At 43.7% G+C, this 15849-nt stretch overlaps 1 protein-coding gene and 1 pseudogene across 2 annotated transcripts; both read left to right on the forward strand.

The window, feature by feature from the left end:
• The window catches only part of LOC121270568, a 31512-nt pseudogene extending 26915 nt beyond the window's left edge, over nucleotides 1-4597 (forward strand).
• Nucleotides 4598-8278: 3681 nt separating this feature from the next.
• Nucleotides 8279-15635, forward strand: LOC121270564 (zinc finger protein 235-like). Of its 2 annotated transcripts, XM_041175933.1 has the most exons (3): nucleotides 8279-8346; nucleotides 9528-10385; nucleotides 14544-15635. In XM_041175933.1, exons 2-3 carry the CDS (start codon nucleotides 9879-9881, stop codon nucleotides 14655-14657), a joined length of 621 nt encoding a protein of 206 aa, XP_041031867.1. In that variant the 5' UTR covers nucleotides 8279-8346; nucleotides 9528-9878; the 3' UTR covers nucleotides 14658-15635. The 2 variants fall into 2 exon arrangements, with proteins under 2 accessions (XP_041031867.1, XP_041031866.1); XM_041175932.1 differs by lacking the exon at nucleotides 14544-15635 and having other exon boundaries at nucleotides 9528-13001.
• Nucleotides 15636-15849: the final 214 nt, after the last annotated feature.

The raw sequence follows: 15849 nt of genomic DNA on the forward strand, positions 1-15849 counted from the left end.
CACATACACCTGTTATCCTGGTCCTTCTAGGTGGGGGAGATTGAGGGTTTAAAGGTTCTGTCAAAGCCCTGATTGAGTTGTAGATACAGAAAATCCCTCTCTGCCAATTCCACCCTCCTGCTCCCCACCACATTGTCTCTCCCTCTTTCTCTCTTTCTCTCTTGTTCTCTCCCCACCTTGTGGATGAAGTATTATGTAGCCCCAGACTGGGTGGCAGGTTCCCTTCTCTGCAGGACATTAGTGAACCAATTGGGTTTTTGTGACAATCCAGCATTTTTCCCTGGTGCCAACCCCACAGATTCATTCAGCTCAATTTCACAACCTGCCCTTGTATTTTTGTGGGTTCTCTCTCACTCCCTTTTTCCCTTTTTTAAATCAATTTCACAGGGTATTAGAAGAAGAGGATTTGCAATTAGGAAACTCAAGCTAAACATCACATCAGGATCTGACGGAGTTGCCAAGCTTATCACAATTGGAATATCATTGGATTCTAAACATGGGAAAAAGCACCATTCACAGTGGAGTGAAACCGTACACGTGTTCTGTGTGTGGTCGAGGCTTCAGCCAATCATCTGGCCTGTCGAGACATAAATGCAGTCACATTGGGGAGAAAACATGGAAATGTGGGGACTGTGGGAAGGGATTCAATCATTCATCCACCCTGCTGAAACACCAACGAGTTCACACTGGGGAGAGACCATTCACCTGCTCCGTGTGTGGGAAGGGATTCACTCAGTCATCCAACCTGCTGACACACCAGCGAATTCACACCGGGGAGAGACCGTTCACCTGCTCAAAATGTGGGAAGGGATTCACTGATCCATCTGCCCTGCTGAAACACCAGCGAGTTCACACTGGGGAGAGGCCATTCACCTGCTCTGAGTGTGGGAAGGGATTCACTCAGTCATCCAACCTGTTGGCTCACCGGCATGTTCATACTAAGGAGAGACCATTCACCTGCTCCATGTGCGGGAAGGGATTCGCTCAGTCATCTCACCTGATGACACACCAGAAAGTTCACACTGGGAAGAGACCATACACCTGCTCTGAGTGTGGAAAGGGATTCACTCAGTCTTCTGCATTGCTGACACACCAACGAGTTCACACAGGGGAGAGGCCATTCACCTGCTCTGAGTGTGGGGTGGGTTTCGCTCAGTTATCCAACCTGCGGACACACCAGCGAGCTCACAATGGGAAGAGACCATTCACCTGCTCTGAATGTGGGAAGGGATTTGCTCGGTCATCCACCCTGCTGTCACACCAGCGAACTCACTCTGGGCAGAGGCCGTTCACCTGCTCCAGGTGTGGGATGGGATTCACTCAGTCATGCAACTTGCTAACACACCAGCAAGTTCACACTGACGAGAGACCTTTCAAATGCCCAGACTGCGGGAAGTGCTATAAAAGTTCCTCGAAACTGGTGTCCCATCAACGTGTTCACACTGATGAGAGACCGTTCAGGTGCTCTCACTGCGGGACTGGGTTCAGGCAATCAGCTCAACTCACTGTACACCAGCGAGTTCACACTAAGGAGAGACTGTTCACCTGCTCCGAGTGTGGGAAGGGATTCACTCAGTCATCTCACCTGCTGAGACACCAGCAAGTTCATGAGTAACTACTGTGATTTGATTTTGCTGTTAACCACATCCAGGAATGAACCATGTTCATTGGGATCTGTTTTTTAATTCTTCCTTTTCCTCCCATTTTACTTGGAGTCACCACAATGCTGCTTGATCACCTTCTCTATCTCCTCCTGACATTCACACATTCCTCTTCCAGTCCCACTGCATTTCTGTCTCTGGCCACCGCACCTTTCCATTTGGCCTTAGACCTTCCTCTTCTTCCTGACAGTCCCATGTCCATCACTCACCTCACCTCATTTCCTCTCTCTCTGTACAATGGATGAACAGAGCATTTCAATCTCTTCTCAGCTACTTTCTTTGATGTTTCCACAATCTTCACTGACCCCCTGATGTACTGGTTCCTGATCTTGTCCTTTCTAGTCACTCCACTCGTCCATCTCAGCATCTGTATCTCATTGTATCCAGTCGTTGTTCCTCTCTTCTTGATATGATGCAAGTTTCTGCTCTATATAACAAGACTGGTCTCAAAACCATCTTGTAGATTCTTCCTTTTGTAGAAAAGCTAAGGTTTCACAATTATTTACAATTAGTTTGTAGTTTAGTTACGTGTAATGATCAAAGTGATCAAAGTATATTAATGGATAACTCAATATGATATTCTGCTTAATTGTAGTCAATGCAGGACACAAGTACATCATGTGACTAGTCTTCGTCAGCAGTCACATCCGCACTTGACCACATTGCCCCAAGCCATGTAAAGTTATATTTTCATGGTCTAAGTACAGAGCAAGTGCTGTGAAGCTGTCAAGGTTGAGCAGTCCATGCCTGAACCATCATACTCCATGGAAATGAAACCCTATCAGTGGTACTCATATCTGTGAATTAGAGAGGAGTTATAAAGGCCTATTGTGTAAAGAAAACAGCCATGAAGGGTTAAACATTCAGTCTTATGTTATAAATTAGTTTAGTTTTAACTTATAATGCTTTGTAAGACAAGCAGCCACTTCACAATATTGTAAGCATCTCTGGCTTAAAATTAAGCTCTGTAATCAGTTTATGTAACAATATAGTTCTCTTGACATTTATTACTTAAGAACATATATTAGCGGAATGTATCATGCTGTATTTTTAGTTGTATCTTGCTACCTCAACTTTAACACACCAATCATTTTTCTATGCATCAATTTTATATGTATTTTATATAGACTTTATGTAATTTATGTAAGTTTATCATTTTTGTAACGCTATGCACCACTCTGTACACTTTTACTATTTTCATTTAACTTGTACCAAGCACAGGCAGATACTACAAAAAATGTATAATAGCGAAGCTGTTACCATAACCAAAACACATTGATAGGAGCCTGTTGGAATGAGAGTTCTGCAGGACATAAAATATTGATACCTATATATCAATTAGGCACTTGGGACAGTGAGTCCAATCTTTGAGTATTACTGACATCACATCCTCTCTTATCTCAAACAAGTGGACACTAAAACTACCTGAAGGCCCTATGATCTCAATTGAAAGGCATAAAATTTGATGAAATAACAAGAAAAACTATATTGAGGGGGACTGTCACACAAGTAAATGACACATTAGAGGACTGGTCAGGAGATAACAGGGAGTGTCATCAATAGATGAGCATCACCCTCAAGAAATCAAACAGAAACTGATCATGTACCACCAAAACTTACCATGGACTGATCATGTGCTTCCTGAGCCAATCAGAATTCAGCACCATGACTGTTCATGCATGTAAGTCGTGGTTTGAAAGAGTTAAAAAGCTTCAGCCTCCATCATGCACTGAATTTGAATCTGAAGACAAGAGACTGCTTTACAGCTAGGAGCAGAAGACCACAAGACTGACAGACAGAGAGAGAGAAGACCTCGTGTCACCTTGTGCCCCAGGCTGAATCGAGAAGCAAGAGTGCATTCAGCCAGTAAAATTGCTACCTAGATTTGTTAAGTATTTCTTTTGTTTAATAAACATTTCCCGAGTTACATCACTAGATTGTTTCCTATTTCCTGAATAGTTCAAGTCCCTAAATAACAAATTAATATTGAGTGAGTGCAGTCACGGATTTGGAGATTAAACACCCTCAAAAACTTACACTTTCAATTTCATTAATGCTTTTCTATCACTTAACATTCCACTGCACTTCTTCCAAATACTCCAACCAGAGCTAATCTGTTGCTTAATTTCCATACTTCCATCGTCTGCTACCGCTGACCTCAGGTACTTGAATCTACTCACTTTCTCCCAATCTTTGTCCATAATATTTACATCTTCATTCTGATTCTCTCCAATAGGCTTAAACTGACAGTCCATACATTGGGTCTTTAGTTCACTAATGTCCATTAGGGAAGGAAATCTGCCACCCTTACTCAGTCTAGACCCACAGCAATGTTGTTGACCCAAAACTGCCCTCTGCATTGGCACAGCAAACCAGTCAGTTCAGGGCAATTAGGGACAGGCAGCAAATGCTGGCCTTGCCAGTGACTTCCACATCCAGTGAAAGAACAATAAAAACTGATCTTAATCTCCAGTTCTCCAGATACTCAATCATGTTCTCATCAAACCCACCACGTAGCTCAAATATCTGCAAATATCATTGACCGTGGCACTTCCTTTCACATTTGCTCATTTAGAACATCCATGACCATCAGGAAGAGGAGGGGGTTCAGTGTTGATTCTTGGTGCAATCCAACTTTGATTTTGAAACTCACTCTCTCCTACACAGTCTCTTATTCTTGCCTGGCATTCCTTGGACACATCCTGTAATATTCTTACATACATCTCAGGGACTCCACGAATTCTTACTGACCTCCAGACTTCATAGGCAACTGGTAATAAGCCTTTAGATCAATGAATGAAATCTTCATATTGCACTGACCTTCCCAATATTTCTCCATCCCTCGTTTCATAGCAAATGTAGCATTCAGATAAGTTTCTGCTAATGTTAATAAACTCTCAGTTATATGCATTAATATTCTTGATAAAAGTTGAATAAATAAATTTTGTGTTAAACAGGCAGAGTGATGAGTCATTTTAATATCTCAGTGCAAGTTAGTTCCTTTTGAAAGAACTAACTTTGAAGTGCTCTCCCTCTCCCCTGTCTCCCCCATCCTCACCTCCAATGACAAGGGCGAGGAGCTCATTCACTTCCTTGTTTCTAAGATTCAGACCATCTGATAAGCTGCCTCTGCCACTTTCCTCCTTTCCACTAGTCCTCCAGGCCAAACTGCCTCTCCAGATCTTACCAGCCCTAGCCCTGAACAAGCATCTTTCTTTAAAAACAAAAAACTGCAGATGCTGAAAATCCAAAACAAAAACAGAAATACCTGGAAAAACTCAGCAGGTCTGGCAGCTTCGACGGAGAAGAACAAAGTTGACATTTCGAGTCCTCATGACCCTTCAACAGAACTAAGTAAAAATAGGAGAGGGGTGAAATATAAGCTGGTTCAAGGTGGGGGGGGGGGAGAGAAATGTGGGGGGGGTGGTGGTTGTAGGGACAAGCAAGCAGTGATAGGAGCAGATAATCAAAAGATGTCACAAAGGAACAAAGAGGTGTTGAAGGCTGTGATATTATCTAAAAGAATGTGCTAATTAAGAATGGATAGCTGGACATGCAAGGTACAGATAGCTCTAGTGGGGGGTGGGGTGAAATAAGACTAAAAGGGCATAATAGGTATAGATTTAAAAATGGAAATAGGTGGGAAAAGAAAAATCTATATAAATTATTGGAAAAAACAAAAGGAAGGGGGTGGGGATGGAGGAGGGAGTTCAAGATCTAAAGTTGTTGAACTCAATATTCAGTCTGGAAGGCTTTAAAGTGTCTAGTCGGAAGATGAGGTGCTGTTCCTCCAGTTTGCGTTGGGCTTCACTGGAACAATGCAGCAAGCCAAGGACAGACGTGTGGGCAAAAGAGCAGGGCGGAGTGTTAAAATGGCAAGCGACAGGGAGGTCTGGGTCATTCTTGCGGACAGACCAAAGGTGTTCTGCAAAGCAGTCGCCCAGTCTGGTCCAGAGACCAAACACAGACTGGGTGACCGCTTTGCAGAACACCTTCGGTCTGTCCGCAAGAAAGACCCAGAACTCCCTGTCACTTGTCATTTTAACACCCCACCCTGCTCTCTTGCCCACATGTCTGTCCTTGGCTTGCTGCATTGTTCTAGTGAAGCTCAACACAAACTGGAGGAACCTCATCTTCCGACTAGGCACTTTACAGCCTTCCAGACTGAATATTGAGTTCAACAACTTTAGATCTTGAACTCCCTCCTCCATCCCCACCCCCTTTCCGTTTCTTCCCCTCCCTTTTGTTTTTTCCAATAATTTATATAGATTTTTCTTTTCCCACCTATTTCTTTTATTTTTAAATCTATATCTTTTATGCCCTTTTAGTCTTATTTCACCCCACCCCAATAAAGCTATCTGTACCTTGCGTGTCCTGCTATCCATTCTTAATTAGCACATTCTTTTAGATAATATCACCACCTTCAACACCTTTTTGTTCTTTTGTCTGTGACATCTTTTGGTTATTTGCTCCTATCACTGCTTGCTTGTCCCTACGTCCACCACCCCCCCACCTTAAACCAGCTTATATTTCACTCCTCTCCTATTTTTACTTAGTTCTGTTGAAGGGTTATGAGGACTCGAAACATCAACTTTGTTCTCTGCCGATGCTGCCAGACCTGCTGAGTTTTTCCAGGTATTTCTGTTTTTGTTAAGAATCTTTCTTTAGTTTCTCTCCTACTTTCTGCTCTGCAGTCTCCATTCCCACTAAACTTCTGTCCACCCAGAAGAATTTTGGATGAGCATAAGTTTATGGAGGGTGAAAGATGGGAGACCAGTCAAGAGAGCATTGGAATAGCCAAAACTGGAGGTAACAAAGACATGGATGAACATTTCAGTAGCAAATTGGCTGAGGCAGGATGGAGATAATTGATATGACAGAGCTGGAAGCAGATGATCTTAATGATGGAGAGGATATGTTATCAGAAGCTCGATGCTCAGCTCAGGTTCAAATAGGAAACAAAGGTTGCAATTTGGTCCAACCTCAGAGTGTGGCAAAGAGGGGGAAGGAGTCAGTGCTGATTTTATGGGGGGGATGGTCTTCATGGGCCCGAGTATTAATTCACCTCTTGGGCCACAACCGTATAGACATGAGTATTAATCCACCTCTACCTCATAGGATTTCATTACAGAATCAGGCCATTCAGTCCAATTTCAATGTTTTGACGCAAATTTCTGTTCACTAATTGGCTTTCCATGATGGCGATACAAACCACTATTTCCCAAGTGGCCAGAATGTGTCCCATCAATAACTACAGGAACCCAGTGTGATTACTCAGGACCGGGTTGTACTCTGAGCATGTGCAGTACAAGTTGTGGATGTGGAACATGTTATTCAGGGGTTGGGAGGAGATGACACTGAATTACAGAGAATATTGAGTCCAGAAACAGGCCAATTGATTCACCTAGTTTGTTCTAGTAGTTATCTTTAATAGTAATCTGCTTCCATTTCATCTGCCTTATTTCAGTCTTTTAGTTTAACTCTTTAATCCCATAAACAGCTTACCTAGTGTACCCACCCAGTTTCCTTTTGAAAGCATCCAAGCTATTCGCCCAACCTCTTCCTCTGATAGTGAATTTCACATTCTAACCACTCTCTGAGTACAGACATTTCCCCTATTTCCCTATTGGATTTATTAGGAACTCTCTTGTACATATGGTCCCAATTTTTGATTCTCATATAAACAGAAACATTGCTCCACTTCTACCCTCCACAACCCATTCATAATTTAAAGCAACCTCTGTCAGGTTACCTCTAAGATGCCCCTTTTCTAAGGTACAAAACCCTAACTTGTTAAATCTTTCCCAATAACTGTAATCCCTCAGTTCTGATGTCATCCTTAAAAATCTTTTTTGCACAAGCTCCAGTGTTTTTGGCTTTTTGATTGTATGGGACCAGACTGTGTACAGGGAACTTATAGATTGAACATAATTTCATGATTTCTTAGTTCTGTACCTCTAGAAATAAATCCCAGTCCTTTGTGAGCATTTTACTTGATTTGCTGACTTGTAATAACGTTTTTCATTATTTGTTCATCTGTATCCCGAGAATGCTTTGTTCTTCCACCTCACTCACTTTCTTATTCTCTAAGGTCTGGGTATTGTTTGTATGTTTGCTCCCAAAGTATATCATTGCACATTATCATCGTTAAAGCTAATTTGCCACTTAACTGCCAAGTGTTCCAATGTCTTTTGTTGCATTCTTCCTAGAAATACTGTTTGGTATCAGCTGAATTTTTTTATATTGTTCCCAAGTCCAGGTCATTAATACAAAATAAGAATAAAAAGTGGCCTTATCACTGATCATTGCAGATCATCACTTTTGACCTTTTCCAATTTGAAATTGCAGGTGGGTGTGGGGGTGAATTGCACAGATTGCATCAGGGAGGAGGGTCCAGATATTCATGTTTCTACACAATATAAGTACTTATTTTATGTATTGAGCCTCTGGCCCCGATCTCGATTGGGATGCCGAAACTACATTTTCTGTCACGAATTCAAGGTGACGATGGCGGATTACTACCCAGAAGAACCCGCGGTGCAGAAAGTCCCCCATCAATGACTGTAGGAGTCCAGTGCGCAGGTGCAGTGTGGGTGTGCGCTCTGAGCATGCTCAGTGTCAGTCATGGTGACAGGGTGAGGAGGAGCGGACGGTTCGGGAGGCGGGAGGAGATTGTGAGCACAGGGTAGGAATGGAAACCGCAGCTGGACTGGGAATGGGATCAACTTCTGCGGTCGGCCTGAGGCCCCGAATAAGAGGCCAGAGGCCCCGTGTTTTCCCCGCCGTGACAGGCCCGGGGGAGCGGGCTCACTGGCCGCCATCTTGTGAGCGTGATTCAGGGCGGATCGGGCAGGCGGGGCTTCGTCCCCGGTGACAGCACAGGGTTGCCGGGCAACCGATCGCCATCTTGCGAGAAGGCGGGGCTTGTTCAGGTTGCGGGGCGCATGGGCGGCCATCTTGGTGAGGGAAGGGAGAGTGGGCGGGGCTTCAGGGCGATTAATCCTTGCAGCATTTTGCATCATTTCTGTCGATTTGGTAAAATCCTCAACACCTATGGTTGGTGAGGTGGGGAAATAGTGGTATCCCAGAGACCTGGGGGCGCAGCTTCGAAACCGACCACAGCAGATGGTGGAATTTGAATTCAATAAAAACCTGGAATTAAAAGTATAATGATGACCGTGAAACCATCGCCAATTGTTGTAAAAACCCAACTGGTTCACCAGACCAATGTGGTCGATTCTTAAAAGCCCTCTGAACAAGGGCAATTAGGGACAGGCAATAAATGCTGGCCCAGCCAGCGATACCCACAACCCATGAACAAATATTGTCTTTCTTTCAGTTATGAATTATCTCCTTAAATGTCACTGAACCATTTTACCTGTTCACATGTTTCTCCTAGTTGACTTTCACCAATTCTTTGGAATTCACTTCCCGAGAGATCAGTGAAGGCTGGGTCATTGCACACATTGCTGAGTTAGTTGCACTGATTTTGGATCCACTCGGCAGTTATGGGTGATAGGTGCAGAGAGAAAAGTGGAATGAAGGCCAGAATCAGATCAGCCATGATCTTATTATCTTGGTGGCTGATCTGATTCTGGTCTTCATTCCACTTGAATGGCCGACTGCTGCTCCTATTTCTTACGATCTTATAAAGGTAGGGCTGCTTCAGGGAGCGGAGCGCATGTACGGGAACACAGACCCCAGTGACCAAGAGGGGGAATGATTAAGGAGGCAGAGTGTGTGGGACAGGGAGTTAAATCTTTGGGGAAACAAGAGAGGAATAAATGTTTCTTAGAAACTAGAATAGTCTGCTCTGAATTTCTGTCCTCCACTGACAGTGGTAACTGTTGTAAACTCCTTTTACAGGGTATCAGAAGGGGAGGATTTGCAGATGGAAAACTCAAACCAAACATCACATCAAGATCTAACAGAGTCACCCGATTCATAAGGACCTGAATATCATTGGTCTTTGAATGTGGAAGGAGAAACATTTCTCTGTTCTGTCTGAGAGAAAATATTTCAAACATCTGTGTGACTGGAAAATCACCGAGAGAGAGAGAGAGAGATACGCCCAAGTGAGAGTGTTCTAGTGCACTGACTGCAGAACCCAACCTGAAAAAACATCAACCATTCACAGCGGGGAGAGACTGTGCAGGTATTCTGTGTGTGGGTGAGGATTCAACTGATCTTCTGGAGAGACACAAGAACACCCACGCCATGGAGAAACCGTGGAAATGTAAGGACTGTGGGAAAGGATTCAGTTATCGATCCCAACTGGAAAACCATCGACGCAGTCACACTGGGGAAAGGCCGTTCATCTGCTCCGTGTGTGGCAAGGGATTTTCTCAGTCTTTCTGCCTCCAGTCACACCAGCGAGCTCACACTGAGGAGAGACCATTCAGCTGCACTGACTGTGGGAAGAGGTTCAGGTGTTCATCCAACCTCACTGCACATCAGCGAATCCACACTGGGGAGAGACCATTCACCTGCTCCATGTGTGGGAAGGGCTTCACTCAGTCAACTACTCTGCTGACACACCAGCGAGTTCACACCGGTGAGAGACCATTCACCTGCTCTGTGTGTGAGAAGGGATTCACTAATTCATCCCAGTTGCTGAAACACCAAAGAGTTCACACTGGGGAGAGGCCATTCACCTGCTCTGAGTGTGGGAAGGCATTCGCTCAGTTAAACAACATGCTGAGACATCAGCGAAGTCACACTGGGGTGAGGCCATTCATATGCTCTGTATGTGGGAATGGGTTCACTCACTCATGTAACCTGCTGACACACCAGCGTATTCACAGCGGGGAGAGACCGTACACCTGCTCCATGTGTGGGAAGGGATTCACTCGGTCCTCTCACCTGCTCACACACCAGCGAGTTCACACTGGGGAGAGGCCGTTCACCTGCTCCGTGTGTGGGAAGGGATTCACTCAATCACAGCACCTGCTCACACACCAACGAGTTCATAAGTGATTACAGGGATTGGATTCTGCTGTTATTGATGCTGTTACTCACATCCAGGACTGATAGTCTGACAATATTTAGTTTGTTCCTTCTAATGTTAACTGACTGGAGTTTAATATTTTGGATCTGTCGCTGATTTTCGGGGCTGCAGTGTCCCCTTTTAAATGCACCATCCGTGATCTTTCCCCTTAATTCAAGAACTCTTGACAGAAGTTAGTTTACAATCGTTAGGGGAGAATATAGGGGTACATTAAGAACTTATTGAAAGGGAAAGGACTACTTAAAATATCCAAGCAGCCAGTGCCTGCAAGTACAGTTAAAGGCCAGGCTGGACAGAGAGGAATCTGAGCCTTGCACACCCTCAGAGCCTGTGACCATCAGCAAGGCCAGGCTGAACACAGAGGAATGCAAAAATGATAGATTGGGTGTCTTAGGACTCAGACCGGAGCCTTAGGTTGAAAAACAACAAAGATTGGGTCTGTTTATAGCAGATAGGGAAAGAACAGATGGTCCTAGTTGAGATAGGAGGGAAGGTCTCTGCCGGGGGTGAAAGTAGGGACAGATAATGCCTGTACCTTGGTACCTTTGTTACTAGAGAGATGTCTGTTTCATGTAAACCTATATGTTGACGAGATCAGAATCTGGAAACTGTTCTTGTACCGTGATCAATAATGTATAAATATGGTGAACACTTGTAGTTTAGCAGAGTACTGTCTCAAGCTGTATTGAGAGGGTGCTCTCCTTGCAATTGCACAAATAAACGATAGTGACCTGTACCTGAGACTCCTGTGGTCCGTTTGCCAAAGTGACCACAACAGTTTGGCATGGTCAGCAGGATACTTGGATCGTATCCTCGGGACAGCTCTGCAAAGTGGGTGAGTATATTTCATTTACCACCCATAGTTAGTGCAGTAAGCCCACCCGAGAACAGTCCGGTCAACTATCATAGAATCGGGAGGAGGACTCAGGACAGGAGATAGGAGGCACCAGGATAGGAGGCGGAGCTGTGCAGGCGGGCTCGCGGTGCCAAAGCTGCGCAGGAAGGCCAGACCGCTACCAAAAAGAGGAGGCAGAGCCGTGCTGGCGGGTTACGGTTTGAAATATAACCATAACCGAAGCCGCGCAGGCAGGCCAGACCCCAGTGAAATAAGTGAAACCGCGCATACCACAAGAAACCAAGTTGTTAGGGCCACGCGCGAATGTACTGCACAAAGATAGATGGGAATAAGAACAGAATACCATCAGGGAAACAGAATAGTGCTATGGAACTCAACTGGGGAACCGCGGACTCCATTACGAGGTCCATAGCAGAGCAACGGTCAAAATTAATCAAGAAAATGTGGAAGGATGGGTGGGACCCTGAAGGTCCGCTATTGAATTTTCCGTAACTTAAAAAAAAAATGAATTGATCTAAGTTACAAGAGCTGCTTGTGCTGAAGGGAGAGAGAAAAAAGCAAGGGGGTACCCCTCGGGGGGTTAATAAGCACTGACAGGCAGTAGCAGGGAAAATGTGAGCTTCCATCAGTTTGATGGTCCCTATAGGTGGAGCCTTCAAGATCCCTTTATATCCCCCACTGCTATTTGAAGTTTTGTTTAGAATATGAGAATTTTAAGTCGTTAAGGATACGGGAATATAAATACATACCCCTAAATATATATTTGTTTGTGTGCAAGGAAGCCTTCGTATGTGAGCTTTAATGTGTTTTCTTCCGTAAATTGACATCTGTTTGTGTAGTTCAGCACTTAAGGGTTGAAAGCCCCATGTTAGATTAGAGGAAAAGTGTACTAAAACTTTCCAAAGTTTTGAGTATAGGGTTTGAGTTGAGATTTCTGGCAAAAAAAATCACAATTTGAAGGTATCATAAAGCTAAACAGAGTCAGATGAACCAACCTTTGTACCACCCCCTTGCAGACTAGTATCAGCAGCTTCCAAGCTGATTGGGATTGATACATACGAGTTGCATTAACTCATACGAGTTGGTATTCTGAGGGGAAAATTACCTGAGGTTCAAGGGATTCTCAGAAAACCAAAAGACATAAACACACGGGCTAAGTGGCTCCAATGGATAAAAAGGGGTTTCTTTTGAAGAGGTGAATTAAATATGAAAGGAGGTCTGCAACCCAAGAGCACTGTTATTTGAAGTTGGGACAAGGCTTGAGGTGTAAAGTGCAGTGTAGTTTAGAAGATTACTTTTGAATCGCTAGGATGCTATCTAAGATAAAGAATGTGTCGATAAACATACGGAAATTAGAACTTGGATACAAATCAATACACACAAGAAACAGGCAGTTTTAATTTTGATATCATAAATTACATTTCATACAAAGGTTAAAATTTGAGGTTTGGTTCCTGATAATTTCTCAAAAGGGAATTTTCATTTTAAAAGGTTTGACAACAATTGGCACTAATTCAAATGCTGCAAGCTTTTGTATTTGTAAAGTCTGTTCCCAAAATATGAAGCTGAGCTCAAGACCTTGACAAAGTTTGGTGCAAATCCAATTTTTGGCCGAGTTAACGAATCTGGGATAATTCTAAAAGAAACGGGTCAGACACAATTTAGTGGGTTACTTTTGAGCCAATAAAATGTTGTTTGAGAAGAAGGTAAGGAACCAAAACATGTCAATGCCTGATTTCTGTTTTAAAACCGTTATGAGAATACTCTATTGGGTTTTAAATTCTCTCCAGACACCTGAACAAGATAATATTGTAGTCTGTTGTATGTGTAAAATGATATGAGGCAAGTAGGAGAAAAAGTTAGGGAAAGAGGATACAATATACAAACTGTTTTAAGGGAACCGAATTTGATAATCTGGTCATCAACTGAGACATTGGAAATGCACAGGGATAAGCAAAGATCTAGAGACAGAGATCCTTGTTGACATGGAATAGTTAATGCAACCTAGAGAGCAAGGAAATATTATAAACGATCAAGACAGTAGAGAAACTGACATCAAGAGAATCTTAGGATGATCATGATCAGGGGCAAAAAAACTTAGAGGTTGTAGTTCAGGAATTGAAATGTGAGGAGAAGTAATACTTAACAACAGTTTACCACAAGATGGATACAGGTAAAGGGAAAGCTGGAAAAAGGACAAATAGATGTATTACTGATTGTATTAATGTGCCTGCGAGCTACAAAAAGGATTAACACTGTGATCACAGACAGCGTTAAGCAGCTCGTAGAGAGAACCGCCACTGGAAGTGAAGATACTGAGCCATTGAGAGATAGGTTAAGAAGGTGCATTGTAGAGTTGTGTAGGCAGCTTAAGGAATTAAGGGCCGACATGGAACAGCAGCAGGAGACAGTAGACTGGAAGGAGTGGAGGGTGCCTATCCAGATGGATTCAGATCAGGGAACTCATTTCACAGGAAGAGTCATTAAAGAAATGTATAAATATAAATATAAACAGAAATTCCACATTCCCTACCAGCCACAGAGCACGGGCATGGTGGAAAGGATGAATTGAACTTTTAAAAAAACGGCAATCGCAAAATCAATTCAAGAGACAGGGAACAGCCCAATATTCTAATGCACCTTAGGGCAAACCCAAGCAGAACCACCAGGTTCACCCCATTTGAAGTAATGACAAGGAGAGCAATGCAGTTACCCGAGAGAATCATAGTAGAAGTGGGAGATGTAGGACCACTAAAAGGAAAGATGCGAGACTATGTAAGGGAAATAAGTAAGCAATTGCATGAGTTAAGGATGGAAGTCAGAGACCAACGGGCGATGGTCAAGGTGAGCCGGGAGCAAACAGGCATGGACCATACCAGCTAATTATGACAGGTGGCACATGCGCACTTGTGGATATGAAAACGGGAAGTAAATGGAGGCATTAGACACAGTTAAAGATACATGACAATTGACCAAGTGGTAACCCAGAGAATGGGAGCCGATGTTAATGTCTCCACAGATTTATGATCCTAGTCGAGGGCGTATCAGTACTGGCAACAAGGTCGGGGATCATCACTGCTCATCCCGCACCGCAGGAGGAACCTTGGTACAGCACGGACAGCGCCGAATGTGACACGCAACTGGGAATGATAAATTTAACAGTAGGAGAACAAGTACTTTTGAATTGTAGTAAGGGTTTGCTTCAGATCGAGCGTGGGAGGTCCACCCAAAGGAGAAGATTAGCACCACCACCCAGCCACCTCCCACGTCTACTTCGTCAGTCTGAGTAGAGATAATTGAAGCCCCTCAAACCACACCGCCTAACCCACCCTGTCCGACTATGCATCCAGTACCGACAAATGGTGTGGTACTGGTTAATCAAAAATTTTGTATAATAATGTACACCATGAGCTGGTACCCGTAGTCTTGAACATATCCGGAATTATCCCGCCCCAGTGGTGCTCAGTCCATATTCGAGCACTATATACGGCTCTAATGGGGCAGCTGATGACTGAAGCATCTCAGTTCAACAGCGAGATGCGATCAGGCTTGGGAGGGAATTGCATTAAACACAGCTTGATAAATGATGCCGCTACGATATTCAATATAGGGACATCAGTGATTAATTCAGAACCTGGCAACTGTTGACCAGAAGGTCCGTACCCTGAGCTTTAAGCTTAAGGAGATTCTAGAGCGGGGACAGGGAATACATAACACCCAATTAAATACAGACCAGGATATGACACGGTTAATCCTGGCTACGTGCTCGAATGTCATGCGGGGGCTATCCACAAACTGATTGAAATAGGGAAAAATATTTCAGACGAAGCGAGCAGAAATGACGTTTGCAGCACCTATGGATCTTGGGCATTGGAACAAGCCCGAGAGAATTTAAGACAGATTAATGAAGGGGCAGTTCCTTTATGGGTAACTAATGAACATTTATGTAATCTTTCACAACACAAGGATCTTGACTTGACCAGTTGCCAGCTCAGAGGTTTAGTATGCGTATATAGAATGAATGTTGAATGTATGGTAAATAATAATATGCTAATTGTCTTAGTGATACCTGTTATAGCTATGACAACACCCGGAAGGACATTTATATAGAGTAGAAAATATTGGGGTTATATGGAGGTGGGGGGGGGTGGGGGCAGGGGATTACTATATTAAGTACTATGATATTCCACCATATGCAGTAGACATAGAAGGAAATATAGTTAGCACCACATTAGAAGAGTGTAGGATAGAGGCCACCGCAGTAATATGTGCGCACCCAATATATGAGATGGAGGAAGCAAAGTGCCGATTTAAAGCAGCAGCAA

Source organism: Carcharodon carcharias, chromosome 27 (assembly GCF_017639515.1).
Source record: "Carcharodon carcharias isolate sCarCar2 chromosome 27, sCarCar2.pri, whole genome shotgun sequence".
In the NCBI taxonomy this organism is placed as follows: Eukaryota; Metazoa; Chordata; class Chondrichthyes; order Lamniformes; family Lamnidae; genus Carcharodon; species Carcharodon carcharias.

Excerpts from the sequence above, each read along its gene's own strand:
- LOC121270564 (XM_041175932.1), top strand. The coding sequence starts at position 9,879 with ATGGAGAAACCGTGGAAATGTAAGGACTGTGGGAAAGGATTCAGTTAT.